The sequence below is a fragment of the Urocitellus parryii genome, chromosome 7 (assembly GCF_045843805.1).
Source record: "Urocitellus parryii isolate mUroPar1 chromosome 7, mUroPar1.hap1, whole genome shotgun sequence".
NCBI lineage: Eukaryota > Metazoa > Chordata > Mammalia > Rodentia > Sciuridae > Urocitellus > Urocitellus parryii.
Window position 1 is genome coordinate 32,012,585 of NC_135537.1, and position 17,649 is coordinate 32,030,233.

General features: G+C 33.5%; 1 protein-coding gene across 1 annotated transcript in view; it reads right to left on the reverse strand.

The window, feature by feature from the left end:
* The window catches only part of Zfpm2 (zinc finger protein, FOG family member 2), a 429,209-nt gene that overhangs the window by 309,809 nt on the left and 101,751 nt on the right, over positions 1-17,649 (reverse strand). Inside the window, exon 3 of the mRNA XM_026384547.2 lies at positions 5,160-5,258. Within this exon, the coding sequence (XP_026240332.2) occupies positions 5,160-5,258 (99 nt within the window). The remainder of the gene's footprint in view (positions 1-5,159; positions 5,259-17,649) is intronic.

Sequence of the window (17,649 nt, forward strand, 5' to 3'; positions counted from 1 at the left end):
CTGTCTTGAACCACGAAAATTTATTTACATTAAAAGTTCTTTAGCTGAATAATGTTTTAAATTAGGTAGAATAGACCATAGTAAACATAATCTTATGGTCATTTTTACATCACAAAATCGTTTTGCAAAATTAATTCCCTATCCTGTTTAATGAGGACTAATATGGAAGGCACTATAATGGCTACTAAGGCACAATTGCCAAAATGACAATAAAAGTAATATTAAGAGTGATTTATTGAGTACTTGAAGCTCTGAGCTCCATGCTTTACATGTAAAATCTCATTAATGAGGTAGTTATTATTAGCCCCATTTTATAAACACTAAGGCCTTGGATTATTAATAGCTTGTTCAAAGTCACACAATTAATAAGTGACAGGACCAATGTATACACAGAGGAAATGTTTTTTGATCTTTTTCACTCATTATACTATCCAAAATAATTGTGATAAATACTAGATTCGGTATATCAATGCAAAAGCAAATGCTGATGTTTTATAGCAGATAAAACAAAAAGATTTACTTTTATTTAATTAACTCATCAAATTTTCAAGACAAGTTTTGATTCCATAAAATCAGAAAGGGATTTATTTTACTTAATTTTACTGCAACAACCCAAAGCCTAACATATCAATATCAAAATCTATTTAAATGTATATACTTATTTTGAAAAAGTTTTGCCAAAGAAACTAAATAACTACTTGCCACAAATTTCTATCTGTGTATGTATGCATGAATATACATTTTTTTGGATACATGTACTTATTTGCACATGATGGTAAGACCTAGATTCATTCAATCTAACACCAGAGAAACCGAATTATTCATATCCCCAACTGTAAAAAGAAGCCAGAGGGCTAGATTCTTTAGAGTTGATATTAAGTAAGATGTGACTTTTAAAGTTCTTATTTTATAAAAGTGATGGTGGCTTTATAAGGATTTACTTGAATTCCCTATCCCACATCTCCTAAATCTAAGAAAATAAGTCAGCTCTCCAGACTGCAGCCATAAAAATGTGGTTCTAAAAATTTTCTTATGAGAGTTAGGGATGTGAACACTATTTTTAAAATAATATAAAATTCCAATTGTTGATCAGTCTGAGAAGACAGTGAAAAACACTTAATAAGGCTTGATCCTTCGGTAAAAGAAAGCCACCAACCCTGAGCAAGTCCTATGCTCTCTCAAGAGCTGTGATGCAGACTCTCTGTGCATAATTTCTTTCAACTTTTGTCCTCACAAAAATATTTCAAGGTAGTTATTTTAATTTCCTTTGCAAATATAAAGAAATTGCGGCTTGGCCATTTAACAATGCCATAAATTTTAAGGCATTATATAAGCACAAACAGATTTGACTCTCAAGTGTGAACATTTCCTTCTGTAGTATAGACTATGCTCTATTTTAAGGCTAAGAGATGCCTAATTATTGCATCAGTGACTCAAATGCAGTACATGAACAATTAAAGGGGAAACATGACATAAAGAGAGTGCAGACAGCATAATCCTGCACCTTTGCACCATCCCTACCTTTTTTCACGACTGTAATGATAGGCAGATGCACAATAAATATTTTTGAGCAATTAATTATATGTATAAGAATATTCATAAACTGGTAAATCTGTGAGGACCTTGTAAGGGTGATAAAAGAAGAGGTAGTTACTTAAAAAGAAGACAAATGAAATAAGAAAAATAAAGGCAAACAGATGAAAAGGCAGAACAGTGAATAGCAAGTCCTATATGAATTAGATTCCAAGCAAGCAAGTGTCAGGGTAATTTTTTTTCAAAAGCAAGGCAGAACAATGAAATTAAAATTTAGATTCAATATGTGAAGTATTGAAATAATGGGGTAATGACTTGTATATTGTCCTGAACTATACGATTTAGCATGTCTAGCTTTCCATTCAAACTGTAAAGATTTATAGAAACTTAAAGGATATTTAAGTGAGAGTAATAAACATTTAAGCCTTACAGAATTTCACTGTAGAAATGTTCAGAAATATAAGATGATTTTCCTAAAGTTTGTTTAGGCTCTATCTAATCATAAGAGTTAACAAAGGTGTGAGCAATCACAATTCCAGAATATATCTTTTCATTGAATAACAAATAATGCAAAACATTTTTACACTAAGGAATTTGCATTTGATAAAAATAGAACATTTTAGACAGGAGTTGATTCATTATTGAATTGAGCCATCAAGAAAGGTTGTAGAGTCCTCTTCAATCAAACTCTAAAATAAGATAAATCCTGATCCATCTTAAATGATGTCAGCTCTATGCTTCACATTCTTTAGATAATTTCCTCATCCTTTGATTCTCTTCTATTTTTAGAGAAAGCTGTCATTCTTAAGGTGACTGTGAGTACTGGGCAGGAGGGCCTTAAAATTAAACCTTGAAATAACACCTGGTTCATTACCTCATGCCTCAATCAATAATTTGTGCTTAAACAAAAAATTAAATAGTTAATAAACAAGGGTTCCCCTTGTTATATCAGATAAACTACAGGGTACTGAAAATTGAGAAGAATTTTTAAGGTTTCTGTTTCAAGATCTAACAGCCATAACAATATGATAATTAGCATTTGTGAGTGATCTGATTCAACTTTCTAAAAGTTGATAATATTACTTTCCACATTTTACAAATGAATACAGAGGCACTATGAAATTAAACAATTTGCTACAAATCTCCTGACTAGTGAGTGGCAAATCCAGCTCATGAGCCTAAACCCTTGTAATCCAGAGCCCATTTTCAACTGTTTGGAACTATCACCAGAATTTGAACTATTTTCTCTCTTGCATACAATTAGAAAGTACCAATTATGTTTTTGAATGACAAAGTTTAGGTAATAATATTGAAGAAATTACTATTTCTGCAAAAGGCAAAATACAAAAATATCTTCCACATTTCTTTAGAATATGGAAGGAAATTAATTGATATTCTACTCTGAAAAATAATAAATGTCCGAAATATATTATTTTGTTATGAATTAACTTCATTAATTCAGGCATTTTAAAAATTAAAAAAAAACAACAATTTTTGATTTTGCTAAACACCTATGGAGAAAAATGGCTATTGACTTTATGTTACACCAAGGACAAAAAATTTCTTGTCACCATATTTACTTAGAGAGATATATATCTTCTTTATTTTCTTTCTTTCTTTCTTTCTTTCTTTCTTTCTTTTTTTTTTTTTAACCAGGGATTGAACAATTGAACTCAGGGCACTCAACCACTGAGCCACATCCCCAGCCCTATTTTGTATTTTATTTAGAGACAAGATCTCAAATGAATTGCCTAGGGCCTTACTAAGTTGCTGAGGCTGGCTTTGAATGTGCCATCCTCCTGCCTCAGCCTCCTGCTGGGATTATAAGCATATACCACCCTGCCTGGCAGAGACATATGTTTTCCCTGTAAAGTTGTGACATATCTATATAACCCAGAGCAGAGTATAAACATTGCACTAGATCCACTGAATACAAATTACCTTAAACCAAATACATAATTAAATTTAACTAAAAATTGAAAATTCTCATCTTGAAAGATGCCATCATTCTTTACCTTGTTCATACCTCTTTTTTTTCTTTTTTAGCCAATAACACAACTTTATTTCTGTAAAAGCTTCCTGAAAAACGTGGCTTTAGGTGTGCAGCACGTGCTTAGTAATTCAACACCCTCTGAATTTCCATCTTCCTCCCATGTTACTGGGAAAGCTGTGAGCCCTGGATACAAAAGGTAAAACCTGCCCTCCACAGATTTACCCCACAATGAAAGCAAGACAGAATGCAGCTGTTTGCAAGCAGATATATATATATAAAATCCATCCAATTGGATATTAAGTGTAAAAATTCTTCTAAACATAATCACATTAAATTCCATAAATAAGGAACAATAAGAGACAAGATTCACTCACTCATTAGAAGTTATATGTAAACCTCACAACAAAACTAGGACTTTTTTTTCCAAGCATTTTTTTTCCAATTTGTTCTCTCAATCAAACTTCTCTCCCCACACTGAGAAGTCAGCAGCATTATGCAATAAGGTGGAAATACCATAAGAAGTCTACATTGTCTTACAAACTCTTAAAATATGGCATTATACTATTTTTAAATTTAATACAATTTGATCCAAAATCTTGTATAGCATTATACCATAGTGTACAGAATACAAACATTTGTGTGTATCATGAATAACATTAGAAATGACATCATAATAATCAGATATACTGTATCTTCATTTTTGTTTGCATTATATTTTCCAGCTGATGGTTTCAGAAAATTACCACTGGAGTTCCTCTCTTCTTCACGCACAGCGGAGAGCAATTTGCAAAGTCATGCAAGGGTGAAAATGTGATTGAAATATAGGGATCTTTCTTAATGAAAAATGTTACTGCTTTAGAAATTATGGCTAAAACTATTTCAAAACTCACTTAAATCTTTAAACCCTATGAAATAATGGTCTCCATTTATAAATATACCATCAACTGTAAATTACTTAGCAACAAATAGAACCACAGAGATTTTTTAAATATATATATTCATATAAAATTATACTAGTGTTCTGGAGTTTCTTGATCAGTTTGTTTTTTTCTGAAATGATTCAATGTCAGGTTCTTGAAAGGCAAGTTTAAATTCATTCACAAAAGTAAAGATGTTGCCAAAACCTTGAATCAAAGGGTACAGTATCTTGACATTTTCTTAACTTCTAAATGCATACTAAGGTTCAATCTATGATTTAGAACATGACTTACTGAAAATGACAGATCTTTGAAGTATTGTTTCTAACTTATTTGTAAGCTTTCAAAATGGCACCCAATTTGCATTTGGATGTCACTTAAAGATTTTCTGTTCAAAAAAAAAAAAAAAAGCAAGTAGAACTGACAAATTTTATGTGAGTATGAAAAAAAAAGTTATGGAGACTTCAAACAGATATGACACTTGTTTTTTTTAAGTTTTAACAATAGGATAAAAATCTTTGAATAATGAGGTATATTCAAACTGCCAAGTAGCCAGCACACACAAAAGTGTGTGTGTGTTTGAGCGCCTGTGTGTCTGCGTTAATCAGAGTTGAAAAATTGTACGAGTTTTGCAAGCTTACTCAAGTTTAAAGGAAAAATATGTGAATTTTTTAATAAAAGCAAAAGATAGGTGAATATTGCATTTTCTGTCCTACCTGGACCATCCCAGTCATCTGTCTCAACTCCAGGTTGCCCTGGTTTCTCTGATTGTGTGTCCCCATCTGATTCTGCCATCTCCTGGATGCCTTCATCACCTGAAAAACACCAACAGAGGGAAAAAGAGAAATGATCAAAGCCCTCTTTTTCATTCAAATCCTTGTAGGAGAATTTCCTCATCATAGGTTTATTACATATAATGTGATAACTGACAAATGCCCAGGCCCAATCATTTTGATATCTATTGTGGTTTAATAGTAAAAAAAAGAATCATCATTATCAATCAATAAATGAAGTTAAGTACTATAATCAATAAGGTACATTTCCATATCATTTTTGAAGTTATTATTTATAAGAAGAAAATCAAACAGCAACATATAATTTTTCTCATGCTTTTAATACAGAAAAACATAAAATTCACTTATTTCCAAATTAGAAATTTTTATGAAGGCAGGCTACAGTAGAAAAAAATTAAATATCTTGCAATGTGACATATTCCAGGTTTTAGTTGAGTTTAGGTTACTTTGAAGATTTAAAAAATTTTTTCCCAGTCCTTTGCTTGTTTGGTGTTATTTCTTTAAAGACAGGGTATAGAAAGCCCATAGTTAAAGGATAGTATATGAGATGAGCCAGTGACCCGCTCTTCGCAAGCAAGAAACTCATGCTTTGGATAAATGCAGCTGGTTTTCCCAATTTTATGCCATAATTTTCACATATAAAGAAAAAAAAAGGCTTCGAGCAAGAACAGATTTCTAGTGAAGGACAAAACATTAGCAAAGCAACCATTTTTTAAAAGTCATAAGTTTAATTTATGAGTACCTTCATCTTAAGTGAAAATGTAACAAGGCATATGCTGTTTTAAAAGAAAATAAACATTAATGGGGCACACATATAAAATTTAAATAATACCTAAGTTTAACTGGCATAGATTTCAGAAAACACAATAACAAAAAAAAATGTAAAGATGGAAATGAGAAGAATATTAAGGTCATGACAACTATACCTTGAATCTTGAATGTAATCATGCAAACAATTTAAAATTAAATGACTTGCCTATCCAGCTTTTTCTGAAGTTTTCAATAACCATTTTCCACATATTTACCTGAATCTCTAATTGTTTTTGAATGTGTACATATTTACTTAACAATACATTGAATTTTTTACATTTTCAAAGTAACCTAGAAAATACAAAATTTTTAGAAAACCATTATTATTACATATGACATTAATATGTTCATAAGAGTTCTGAACTTAAACTCCATATATTTTACACTCATTTCTATATGTAACTTCATAAAATGAATTACTTTAAAACTTGGAATCAAAGATAAGGAGAAAGAATGAAGAATCCTAATCACAGCTCTATTTAACCCATTTTTTTTTGTAAACAAAGGAGCAACAGGTATTAAAGAATAAAACTTACAGTGAAACCACACCATTCAAACCATGTCTAGAATTGAAAGTTCTTTGGAAGTTATCTCTCCTTTCAGTATGATCACAATGAATATCAATGAAATTGTCTCCAGAAAATATATATTGAGCATCTATCATGTTTAAGAAAATGTAGTAGGCACAAGAGGATAAATTCAGAAAAAATACAGCTCCCTGTTGAAATATAGAACCCTTTCAGAAGAGTAAGTTAACAAATGAGAGGCAAGGTCAAAGCAGCACAATGAAGATACAAAGGCTCAGTAAAAGGAGATGTGCTCCAATCTGCCACTTTTGCAGGTCACATGGAAGAACATAACCACATGTCAACCAGTCATCTTCTGGAGATCAGAGGGCAAGTTGTAGTCTCACTTTTCAGACATGGACAGGGTTGGTCCTCAGCCACATCTGAGTAGTCTCCGTGGCCCTTAATATAATGAACTTCTGAGAGACCTGAACTAATCAACTGCCCCTCAGCCTGACTCTGCATGCTTGGCCTCTCTCTAGTGGGCATTCCTCCACCTCCTCCAGTCTAGATAAGAGATAAAGTTGGGTCAGCAGAAAGCTCAAGGCATCTGATTTTACTGGTAAGATTCCAGGCTGTTCTAGCTGTTTGAATATCATCCCTTCATATATGTAAATGCTGAAACTAATGCTATGTAATCAGCAATTTGGCAATTTGGAAAAATTGAATAACAATCATGTTAGCTGGGTGAAGAATTTCTCATGAGCTAGATCTTTTCCATGTGTCCCTTCCTGCCAGACCCTGTGGTCTTTTCTCCTCCTCTTCTCTGCTCTGCGCCTGGGATAATCTGACCTCTTAAGACTCCATCACTGGAGTCCCTTGTCTTCTGATTTCTACTTGAGGACACACAATGGAGGCATTGACAGCAGATCAGAGGAAGAGTTCAAGAGGAGAGAAAAGGCAGGTGTTTGTCTCCTGACAATCCCTTAATCCTTGATAGTCTCCAGATGCTAGTACTGGCTGCACTGCAGGGTTAAGTGCTCCTATTTGGAGGCCCGCCTCCTGCTTCTTCCATGCTCCTGTATCACATACCTCTTGAGACCAGTGTGCCAACAGCTACCCACTGCTGGGAGCCTTCCCTTGATGCTTCTCATCCCTTGTCGGTTCCCTCAACCTCACCCACACCTGTACACTGTCCCTTAACTAAACTCCTTTTAGTTAAACCTATTAATCATTCCATCAGTTTCTTGATGGGTCCTTTATTGTTACACTCCATTTAATCCCAAGCATCTCACACTTTTCATGATTTGGGGCCAGTCACCACTTTTGCAATACTTTGTTCAATATTTCCTTTACATTCACTCACTTTCTATAACTTATTTTAAAAATCTGAGTAAAAATAAAAAAAAAATTAAAAAACAAATATTTTTCAAAACAAATGCATGCCCATGGCAAGTAGAAAATCAGTATCACATGCAAACAATAGAGGCATACATAAAAATACTTGAACAAAAATACATGTAATACTATTAGATTCTAGTTACCATGTCTAATTAGACTCAGAGTCTCTGGTCTTATGGCTTTGTTTCAGAAAGAAAAGAGTAGGGAGTAAGTACTACAAGAGTATTTAAGTCATAGTAATAAGAATTTAAGTCATAGTAATAAGTCACAATAATAAGTAATATGAAAAGAATGTAAAAGATTGAAAACTTTCTCATTATTGATTCAATAAAATTTAGTAAAATTCCAGTGGATGACCTTAATCACCAAGGATACCTGACCCAATCTGGAAAGCACTGGCATTTCTACACATATTATTTTCCACAGGGACTAGAATTCAAATCTCCCACTTAGGAGAGCATCTGTTTGTTTGCATTCCTACAGACTGGGTGGGGTTTCACTCTGGGTACTATGTAGGGGAATGCACAAAGGGAACGGTTCCTCCTACCAGTGGAAGAGAGTGAAATCTATGGTTTCTAAAATATCATCTACTTCTTTTAATCAAATTTCTCATTTCTTCTGGATCTTGAAATATGGGGATTTAAACACCAGCAGGGACCTTAGAGATCATCTAACACAGATTCATTTACTGTTTAGGAAATTCATGCACAGATAAGGTCACTGACTTATCCATGCTTTCAAAGCTACCATATTAGTGCTATGGTTTGGATAAATTGAATAAGTGCTCCCCCAAAGTACACATGTTAAAGGCTTCTGGGAGAAGATGGCACTATGGGGCAGAGGCGGAACCTTTAAGGGGCAGGGTTCAATGGGAGGTATTCCAGTCATTGGGAGCATGCCCTTGAAGGGGATATTAGAACTCCAGGCTCAATATAAACTTTTCCTCTTTTTAAGTTGATTATCTCAGATATTTTATTATAATAACAGAAAGCTGACCAATACAATTAGTTTCTGTATGAGGCATCTTGCCCAAATCTTCTTTGGCTTTAGCAGTAAGTGATTCCCATCCTTCACAGCAATAGCAGATTAAAGTAGCTTTATGTTTTATTCTTTCACCAACAAGCATGACAGGAGGGTTAGAGGCAAGCATAGGGAGGCATCATAGAGGCTACCAAAACCAGCAGTTCGTATAAAGTTCAAAGTTAAATTTGAGTCTCCTTCAATCTTTGAGTCTCCTAACAATCTTTACAAAACATCCTTTTCATTTCTCTAGTTGATGAGTATCATAAACACTAGAATAATAATCCCAGAGCAAACCATTAAGAATGATGATCTGGTCATGCTGTTCCAGATCATATATCCAAGGATCTAGAAGACAAAGTATAAAATTCTGAGGAGAACCACTTAGAGAAGTTAAGTTTTATATTCAGATACTAACTGTATCATCTTTCTGTTCACACAAAGGAGTATATCTTTCTGCATCTTACTATTACATTTTAATTGCTGGAATTTCAGCACCATGCAAAATTCAACTAACCATTAACAAAATAAAAAATATAAAAAAACAATATTTTCTGATAAGGATTATGTAATCTAATCAAGGAGATAGGAAATATGTATGAAAGCAGTAACCACCAATAAAAACATACAATTAAGGTAGTTCTTAAATAATTCTAAGCAAGGACACCTATATAGGAAGTTAGAAACCAGAAGCATAAAACAAGACTGACCCTGAAGAAACTATATAGTTAACTTTGGAATTCTAACCTCATATTGATGGCAATGAGAAAAGATTTTTCAGTGGGGGGTACAAATACAAAGGTCAATGCATATTTACTGAGTTTGTAAGAACACATCTTGTCAGACCTCTGATCTTTTATGTCTCCCATACTCATTCCAAAATAATTCTGATTCTTGTCTCAGAACACTCCCCAATTTTTGTTGAGACTATGGTTAAGTCTGCTCTGAAAGCTTACTAGGCAAATTACATGTTTAGAAGAAAAAATAATAATATGAGAAAAATAATTTAAAATGGTGCATTTTCACAAACATATTACAAAATAAGCATGGTAATCACAAAATAAGAAGTTAAAAGAAAGGATTCAATTGAATCAATAAATGATCAATTGTTCTAAACAAAGGTGAGATAAAGTTGTTCTTTCCTAACTTACTCAAAGACTACTTTCTGATTCTTAGGACCTGTGTTGGACAATGAGAATGCAAATAAAGATGGCACCTTCTCCCATATAACTTATAGACCAGTGTGAGACACTCAGTGGCTAGGAACTTGTCACCTGGAATGATAAGTGCTTCAATAGGAGTAGTTCATGATGTGAGAAGAGCACAAAGACATGAGATCTAACCCAGGTTTTATGCTATGGAAGCTCCATGAAGAAAGAAACCAGTAAAATATCTGAAACTTCAGAGAATCTGTGTTAGATGATCTCTAAAGTCCCTTCTGGTGTTTAAATCCCAATGTTTCAAGATCCAGAAGCTCTTTCTTCTTTCCACAAGGGCCAAATTTACCCATGATTCTTATCCTTTATCTACCAGGAAAACAAATGGCAGGATGGACACCGATCTTAGCAGATATTTGATTCTAAGAAATTAAGTAACTCACTCAAAATGAAAATATTATAATTCAATCTATTGAAGGCTTGATTGAACTAGTGATTTCAAATAATGTAACACTTTCATTTGATGTCATTTAATTGCAAACAAAAAAAACCTGTCAAGCTTAGACTTAACCTTCATCAATATCTGGAGCAATATTCAGTATTGATAATCCAAATCCATTGAATGATTTGTTCTAATTTATTTCATTACACTATACATATAATTAGAACTACTGAAAATAAATATTACAGACATTTAAAGAAGCACTGTACAAACAGATAATTAGTAGCTCAAAAGAAATTTGTTTTGCACCTATCTTAAGCTATTTATGAAATCAAGTAAGTAAACAATATATATCACATTAATAAAAGTAAATTCTGAGAGAATAATAGTCTTTTTTTTTTTTTTTTGGTAGCAAGGATTGAACCCAGGGGGAGGTTAATCACTGAGTCACATGCCCAGGCCTTTTTATTTTTATTGTGGGACAGGGTCTCACTAAATTCCTTAGGGACTCACAAGGTTGGTGAGGCTAGCTTTGAACTGATAATCCTCCTGCCTCAGTCTCTGGAGTTGCTGGGTTTACAGGCATCTGCCACCACACCCAGCAGTTTAAAGTCTTCTAATTATTTAACCGTGTTTTCTTAAAAAATGAATACAAAGAAAGAAAAAGATGTCTATGACATAGCCATGTCCTATAAGATGTCCAAGTGGACATAGAAAACATGATCAGAATTTAATTGTGCTAATTTCAATATTGGTTAGGAGCCAAATACTGAAGTCATTAGGATGAACAAAGCCTAGAGCACGTCCTCTCGGTCACAGTCTACACTAAACCTAAATAGGCTATCACATCTCACTCATCACTAGGGACACTACTAAATGATTTGTGAACATCACATCAATGACTCTGCAGTGTATTCGCATCCTTACACCTTAGAAAAATAAACCAAGGGACTGAGATATGGAAAGATGCCCGGAATCAGATTCTACATTAGTCCTACCTGGAAAGATACACTCCTAACCTATGAGAATATCACAGTCAACAGTCACAACAGCAAGAAACAAAGACAGCAGGATGGGATCTGAGAGCTGCTTTTTCCTCCTCACATATAAAGCCTGTTTCTTCATTTTACATATTAACATGAAAGGATTTATGGATTTAATCTTTGTAAGAATTATTTTCTAAAGATTTCCTATTTTACTTGGCACTTAGTAAAATCAACTACACATAGATGTTTAATCAATAACTATTACTCACTGACCAGTTGGAAAATTAGATTTTGGTTTCATTCTTTCTACCATAGCCAACTGCAATATCATTACATTTGCTAATTAATTGCTTTGAGTACATTATTTCTATTTAATAACTAGAATATGTCACATTTTTCAACTTTTGTACCCTTCATCTTCTAAGTTTATCTCAGGAAACTAGTTCTCATTTTTATGGTAATGTTTTTAGCCAATTCATTTTTAATCATTTTACTAATGAAAAATGAAAATGATTAAAAATAATTTAATCAAATATGAAATCTCTGAAGCACTTTTAAGAAACACTGTCTTTCCCCCTCACAACAGATGTGCTTCTTTATATAAAGAATTCATAAAATTTTATTCTTTATAAATAGAATTTTATTTTGATATTAATCCAATTGCAGCTACTTCCTGATTTGAATGGAACTGACTTGACCATAATTTTCTGTTACTTCTGTCCATTTTTAATTTCCAATATTTGCAATCAGCATTATTGAGTAGCTTAGGAAAAAATAGCATGAATAATTAATAGCCAAGAAAATAAGCATAATTTGTTAAGACATTGCTTCAGTTGGTAGGAAGAAGAAAGGAAGATTGAAAAGGGTGCCTGGAAGAGAATGACAGAGGAATGCATTTGACATTCATTCATTTACTTTCTAAATTCTTTATTCACACACCTTTACATAGAAATTTCAGTGTATTTTCAGCAAAGCCAAACATATTTAATGGGATGACGACCACAAATCTGGAGACCAATTCATAATGATGAAACAGAATAAATGTCAAGCAGTAACAAAATCTATAATATTTCTAAAATTATGGCTATGGAGTTAATGGTTTTCCACTGCAAGATTAAACTCCTTTGTTCCTCTTTTGAGAGATATCATACGTATTTTGCAGGCCCTTCTATTTTTCCTCAATGAGAGCCCTATAGGAGGAAATTGAAGGTGTTATTGAGTATTAAAATGCACAGCATAAATAGCTTTGGGAAATGCACTAGAATATCATCTTTGAAACACAGGAAACGGCATCTTTAAATACCATATTAGGTATTGTTGGTAAGGTGGTAAAAGCAGTGGCTTTCCTTGCCAAGCAAAAATAATTTCAAAAATGCAAACAAACACCTTTTCACTGAAAGTTAAACACTCCTATAGAAATTAAAGATTTGCCACATTCTGAGACAGTCACTTTTTCAGCACAAAACAGCAGCAGTGTTTGAAAGCAGTCATGCAAGCAAACAGCCTTTCTCAACCCTGCTCTTTTAATCCATGTAGTTCCTATCAATATTAACCTCTTATAGAAATTCTTGTACAATATAACTATTGAACTTTCTTGGCTAGGAGTGTTACTGGAGCTGTTAGTCATCCCTATAATGTATTTTGCAATCAGCTAAATCATCAAAGTATTTTTTAACAATGAACAGTTCAGAAGTGACAGATCTACTTTCTTGTTCACAACTGCTTATCAGAGAATAGATATCACATATGTTTTCCAGGTGCTTCCTATAGTTAGGATACCTTCACAGAAGCCGCTCATGAAAGATAAGGTCATAAAAGAGATGAAAAATGTGTGAGCTTCATACACTTATGGTTTTATCATCAGACAAGATAGCTTTGGTAAAAGGACTGCAACAGTCAAAAACAGAAAACTACAGCTCATGTTGAAGGGCGAGGACATTAAAGTTTAAGATTTGGTTTGTGTTTCCTTTGCCTAACAGCCTTGCAGTAATGTCTGGCTTAAACCAATTGTTTAGTTACGGATTATCCAAGAAAAAAATGCCATATTCTATTAAGGCTACATGGATGAATTGTAGCCACATTTATACATCTAGAAATGAAAATAAAAGCATGTAAGTATTACCTCTTTTAGGCATACCAAAAAGAAAATCTAAACATTTCAACCATTTGAAATGAATAGGTCTGTTATATGTGTGGATCCCTATCACAATGTCTTTTCAGTTCTCCCCTTTGATGTACTATATATGTATAATAAATCCAGAGGTTTTCCATGTTCTGGATAATTTGATTAAGTATATAATTTTGTTTTTAAAAATGAATTTTAAATTTTTCTTGAGTTTTCTGTAGTTATGTCATTATTTTGATAATATTCTTTTTTCAGACTCCAGTATATAAAGATTAAACAGATCAAAGGAATAAAATTTACATATATTCATTATGAATTTTCCTATCCCACATGAAGAATCAATCCAGAAACAATTGGTAATAAAAGTACACAACTAAATATGTTATTTTAAGAAGAAAGTGAATTTCTACAGTTAATGCATGGCTACTATAATTTCTGATATTTTATTACAGATAGTAAAGGAAAATTATTGAAAAATAATTTGTTCATTGTTCACGGCAAATATAACAGTCACAAAGTATTGATAACTTAGGAAAAAAGAAGAATGATTTGTCATTTTTTCTCCAGAAATGCACATTTATTCCTGCTATCAATATTGTTCTCCATGTCAAAGAGGTTTACTCAAAGTTTAAGTTCGCAGCGGATTTCCAGCATAAGGGAAATTTTCAAATAGAGAAAATAAGCCAACTCATCACCATCATATAGTTTTTATTCCTCATTATTTCTCCCAAAGAGCACCTGAAAAAGTCAAATATAAAGGCAAAATAGGACAGAAAAGATGATCTACTTTATCAGATGTTTGTAACATAACATTTAACAGTTTACATTTAGATAATTTTGTTTATTATACTTTCCTTTCTCCCTGTCCCCCCCCCCAAAAAAAAATCTCACTAAGGTCTGTCCATAAGTATGTTCTGTACTATAACTTCCTACTCATAGACCTGTTCTTCACTTCAGAAAACCATGAACATCACCAACAACAAAAAGTAAAACCAAATCTTACTATCTCTCAAATTGCCCTTTCCAACAACACAGCCTAACCTATACAGAAAAATCAAACCAATTCGACAAAGTAATGATATATGAATATTAATTTTCATATACTCTCACTTATATTCTTTGATTTTTAATAAAACGATCCATTCTAGAGGGGTTTCACCTCTTGCAGTAGATTCCTGGATGCTATCCATAACTGATCACTTACTATTATAGAGAACATCATTCATTTATAAATAGGACTTTATTCAAGCCACACGAATGAATGGACTCTCCATTACCAATGGACAGTACAAGTTCAGGACAGCAACTAACAAATACTTGGACCCCTATCTAAAGTCTTTTTATGTAACATCAATCCAAACACTCTCAGAACTCACAAATAGAGAAGATCATTTTCCTAATTAACTCTGTTTTGTCCTGCTGTTCAATTAAAATGATCTTACTTTTCTGTTTTCTGTCTACTATGGCTATGGGAAGTTCAGTGCATTTAATGTTTCAGTTTTCAAGTACTTCTTCTACCTTCTGATGCTGCCTCTCATTATTTCCCATCCTTAGTCTTATGGTTATTATTATTACCTTTTCTGATTCTTCTGACTCACAACTTCTTTCCAGAGTCCCTCAATTTGGCACAGTGTTATGTTATTTCTTTATATCGAAAAGCTAGTCAGTATTTGATTCCACCTAAGTGTCACATTCTCTGACCTTCCTTATGAGGGTCATTTACCATTTGTGTAATTATTTTATAAATGTCTGTGTGGTAGTCAGCTTTGCATCACTGGACCAAAAACCTGACAAGAACAACTTGGAGAAGAAAAAGTTTATTCTGGGCTCATGGTTTAAGAGGTTCAGGCCATGGTCAGCTGACCTCACTGGTGTGAGCATGAGGTGAGGTAGTACATTGTGGTGGAAGGGAAACTTGTTCGGCTCAGGGCAGTGGGGAAGCAGAGAGAAGGGGGGAACCTTGGACGAGATACAAATCCCCAAGGGCATGTGCCCAGCGACCTATTTCCTCCGGCCATGCCCCTCCTGTCTACAGTTTCCACCCAATAATTCATTCAAATTATTAATCCAGCAAATGGGTCAATCCACTTATTAGGTCACAGCTCTCATAATCAAATTGATTTCTCTCTGCATAGTCCTGCATTGTCAAACACAAGTTTTGTTTTGTTTTATTTTGTTTTGTTGGGACACCTCACATCCAAACTGTAAGACTGCATCCCATAATATTGTAAATTCCAGGATAGCCAGGAACTTCACATTGGATCCACAGCATATCTCACACTGTCTGATATAGCAGGTGTTCAATGAATATTTATTGGATTGGATAAAGCAGAAATGCTGAATGCCACTGTGCTTTGAGTCATTCATTATCCCAATAATCAAGCAAACAAATAAAAACTATGCATTTTACATAAGCTGAAAACTCTCTGTAGTAACAGAATTTAGAGTCAGGCATGTGGCCACTTCACACTAAAGGCCATATTTTCCAGCATGGACCCTTTTAGTGTGGACCTCTCCATAAGACAGCTCTAGACAGTGGGATACAAGCCCAACAGTTCTTTGGCTATTCCCAGGAACCTAATTTTACAGTTGAACCTAAAAGAGTTTTCATATCTGTGGGGAAAAAGTATTCTAGGTCATGTCAATCTAGTCCTTACTCAGATCCTCATCTAGCTTCCAACACTGGGAATTGTCCCAATTATGTTATCACTAGACCTATTCAGGCTCTTTTTACTGCAAAGTCTTCTCAAAGCATCTCCTCCCTTAATGCCAACAAGAGGTCATTGGCTGCTGCTGATAACACCAGAAAAACATAATACCAACAGCATCTTCCAGATTTTCATAAACATGGAGGAATTCTTCCCTTCTCAGCTTCAATTTTTAACAGCACTTTGAAAATCAGGCTTGTCATGAATATCCATGATAATTTTAGACTAAAGGTAATTTTATAATTTTATCATATGCAATAATAGATTCAGAATACAGATATGTAATAGAAATATAGTTTACAAATTGAAGGTTTGCCAACAAATTAGGGAGCTGTAACCAAACTTAATATTCTTGATCAATGCTGTCTCCTGTGAATTCAGTCTTACTTAATAGATTTACTAATTTACTAAAGGTTGATTCAAGCTTTGCAGGGTCTGAAGATTTTACAACTTGGGAGGTCCTCATTAAGAAGAGCACCAAGTTATAATTACAAAATTAGGTGCAGGGGCCTTGGAAATACAGGTGAGGTGCTCTGAAACTCCAGCTTCATTAACCTCATAGGAAAGCTGCCTCCGAGAAGTAACTATAGTAAAGGTCAGAACTATCCTTCCGATTAAATAAATGGTTGTCCCAAATGCTCAGTTGTTGAGAAATTATTGTTAAGCCAGCCTCCGAATTCTGAAGCAATATCTAAAATTTATTTAAATTGTTCAAATTTTAGATTTATTCAATACTATTTTGAACTTCCCTGGGTCTATTATTTGATATAAAAACATTAAACACATGAGAAAAACTAAAAAAAGGGAATGAAAGATAGTTAATATTTACTTGGCAATAAATACAAGCATGAGATATTATGCATAATTATAAATTATTACATAATTTTATAATTGCATTCTTTTACATTAATAAGCTGGTATTTTTTAGGGCCACTTTATAAACTTCCTACTACCAACATTGTAGAAAAATCATATCGTAATTTTCTAAATTGGATTTGCCTTAGGATATAAGCTATTTGTTGTCTTTTTTTTTTAAGTATCCTCCATATTTTTGTAGAATTAGTACTTCTTACTGAGTTACTACTGTATTTTGGTATGCCCTTTACTAGTCATCCACTAGAACTAGTCATTCACTAGGGTGAAATGAGGCAGATGCACACTGGGTGCTACGATGCTACACGTTACTGCCAGGAAGCTTAAGAATGAACACACTGCTTCCTTAACCAAAACTTAACATCATCTCCACCCCTCAGAAAC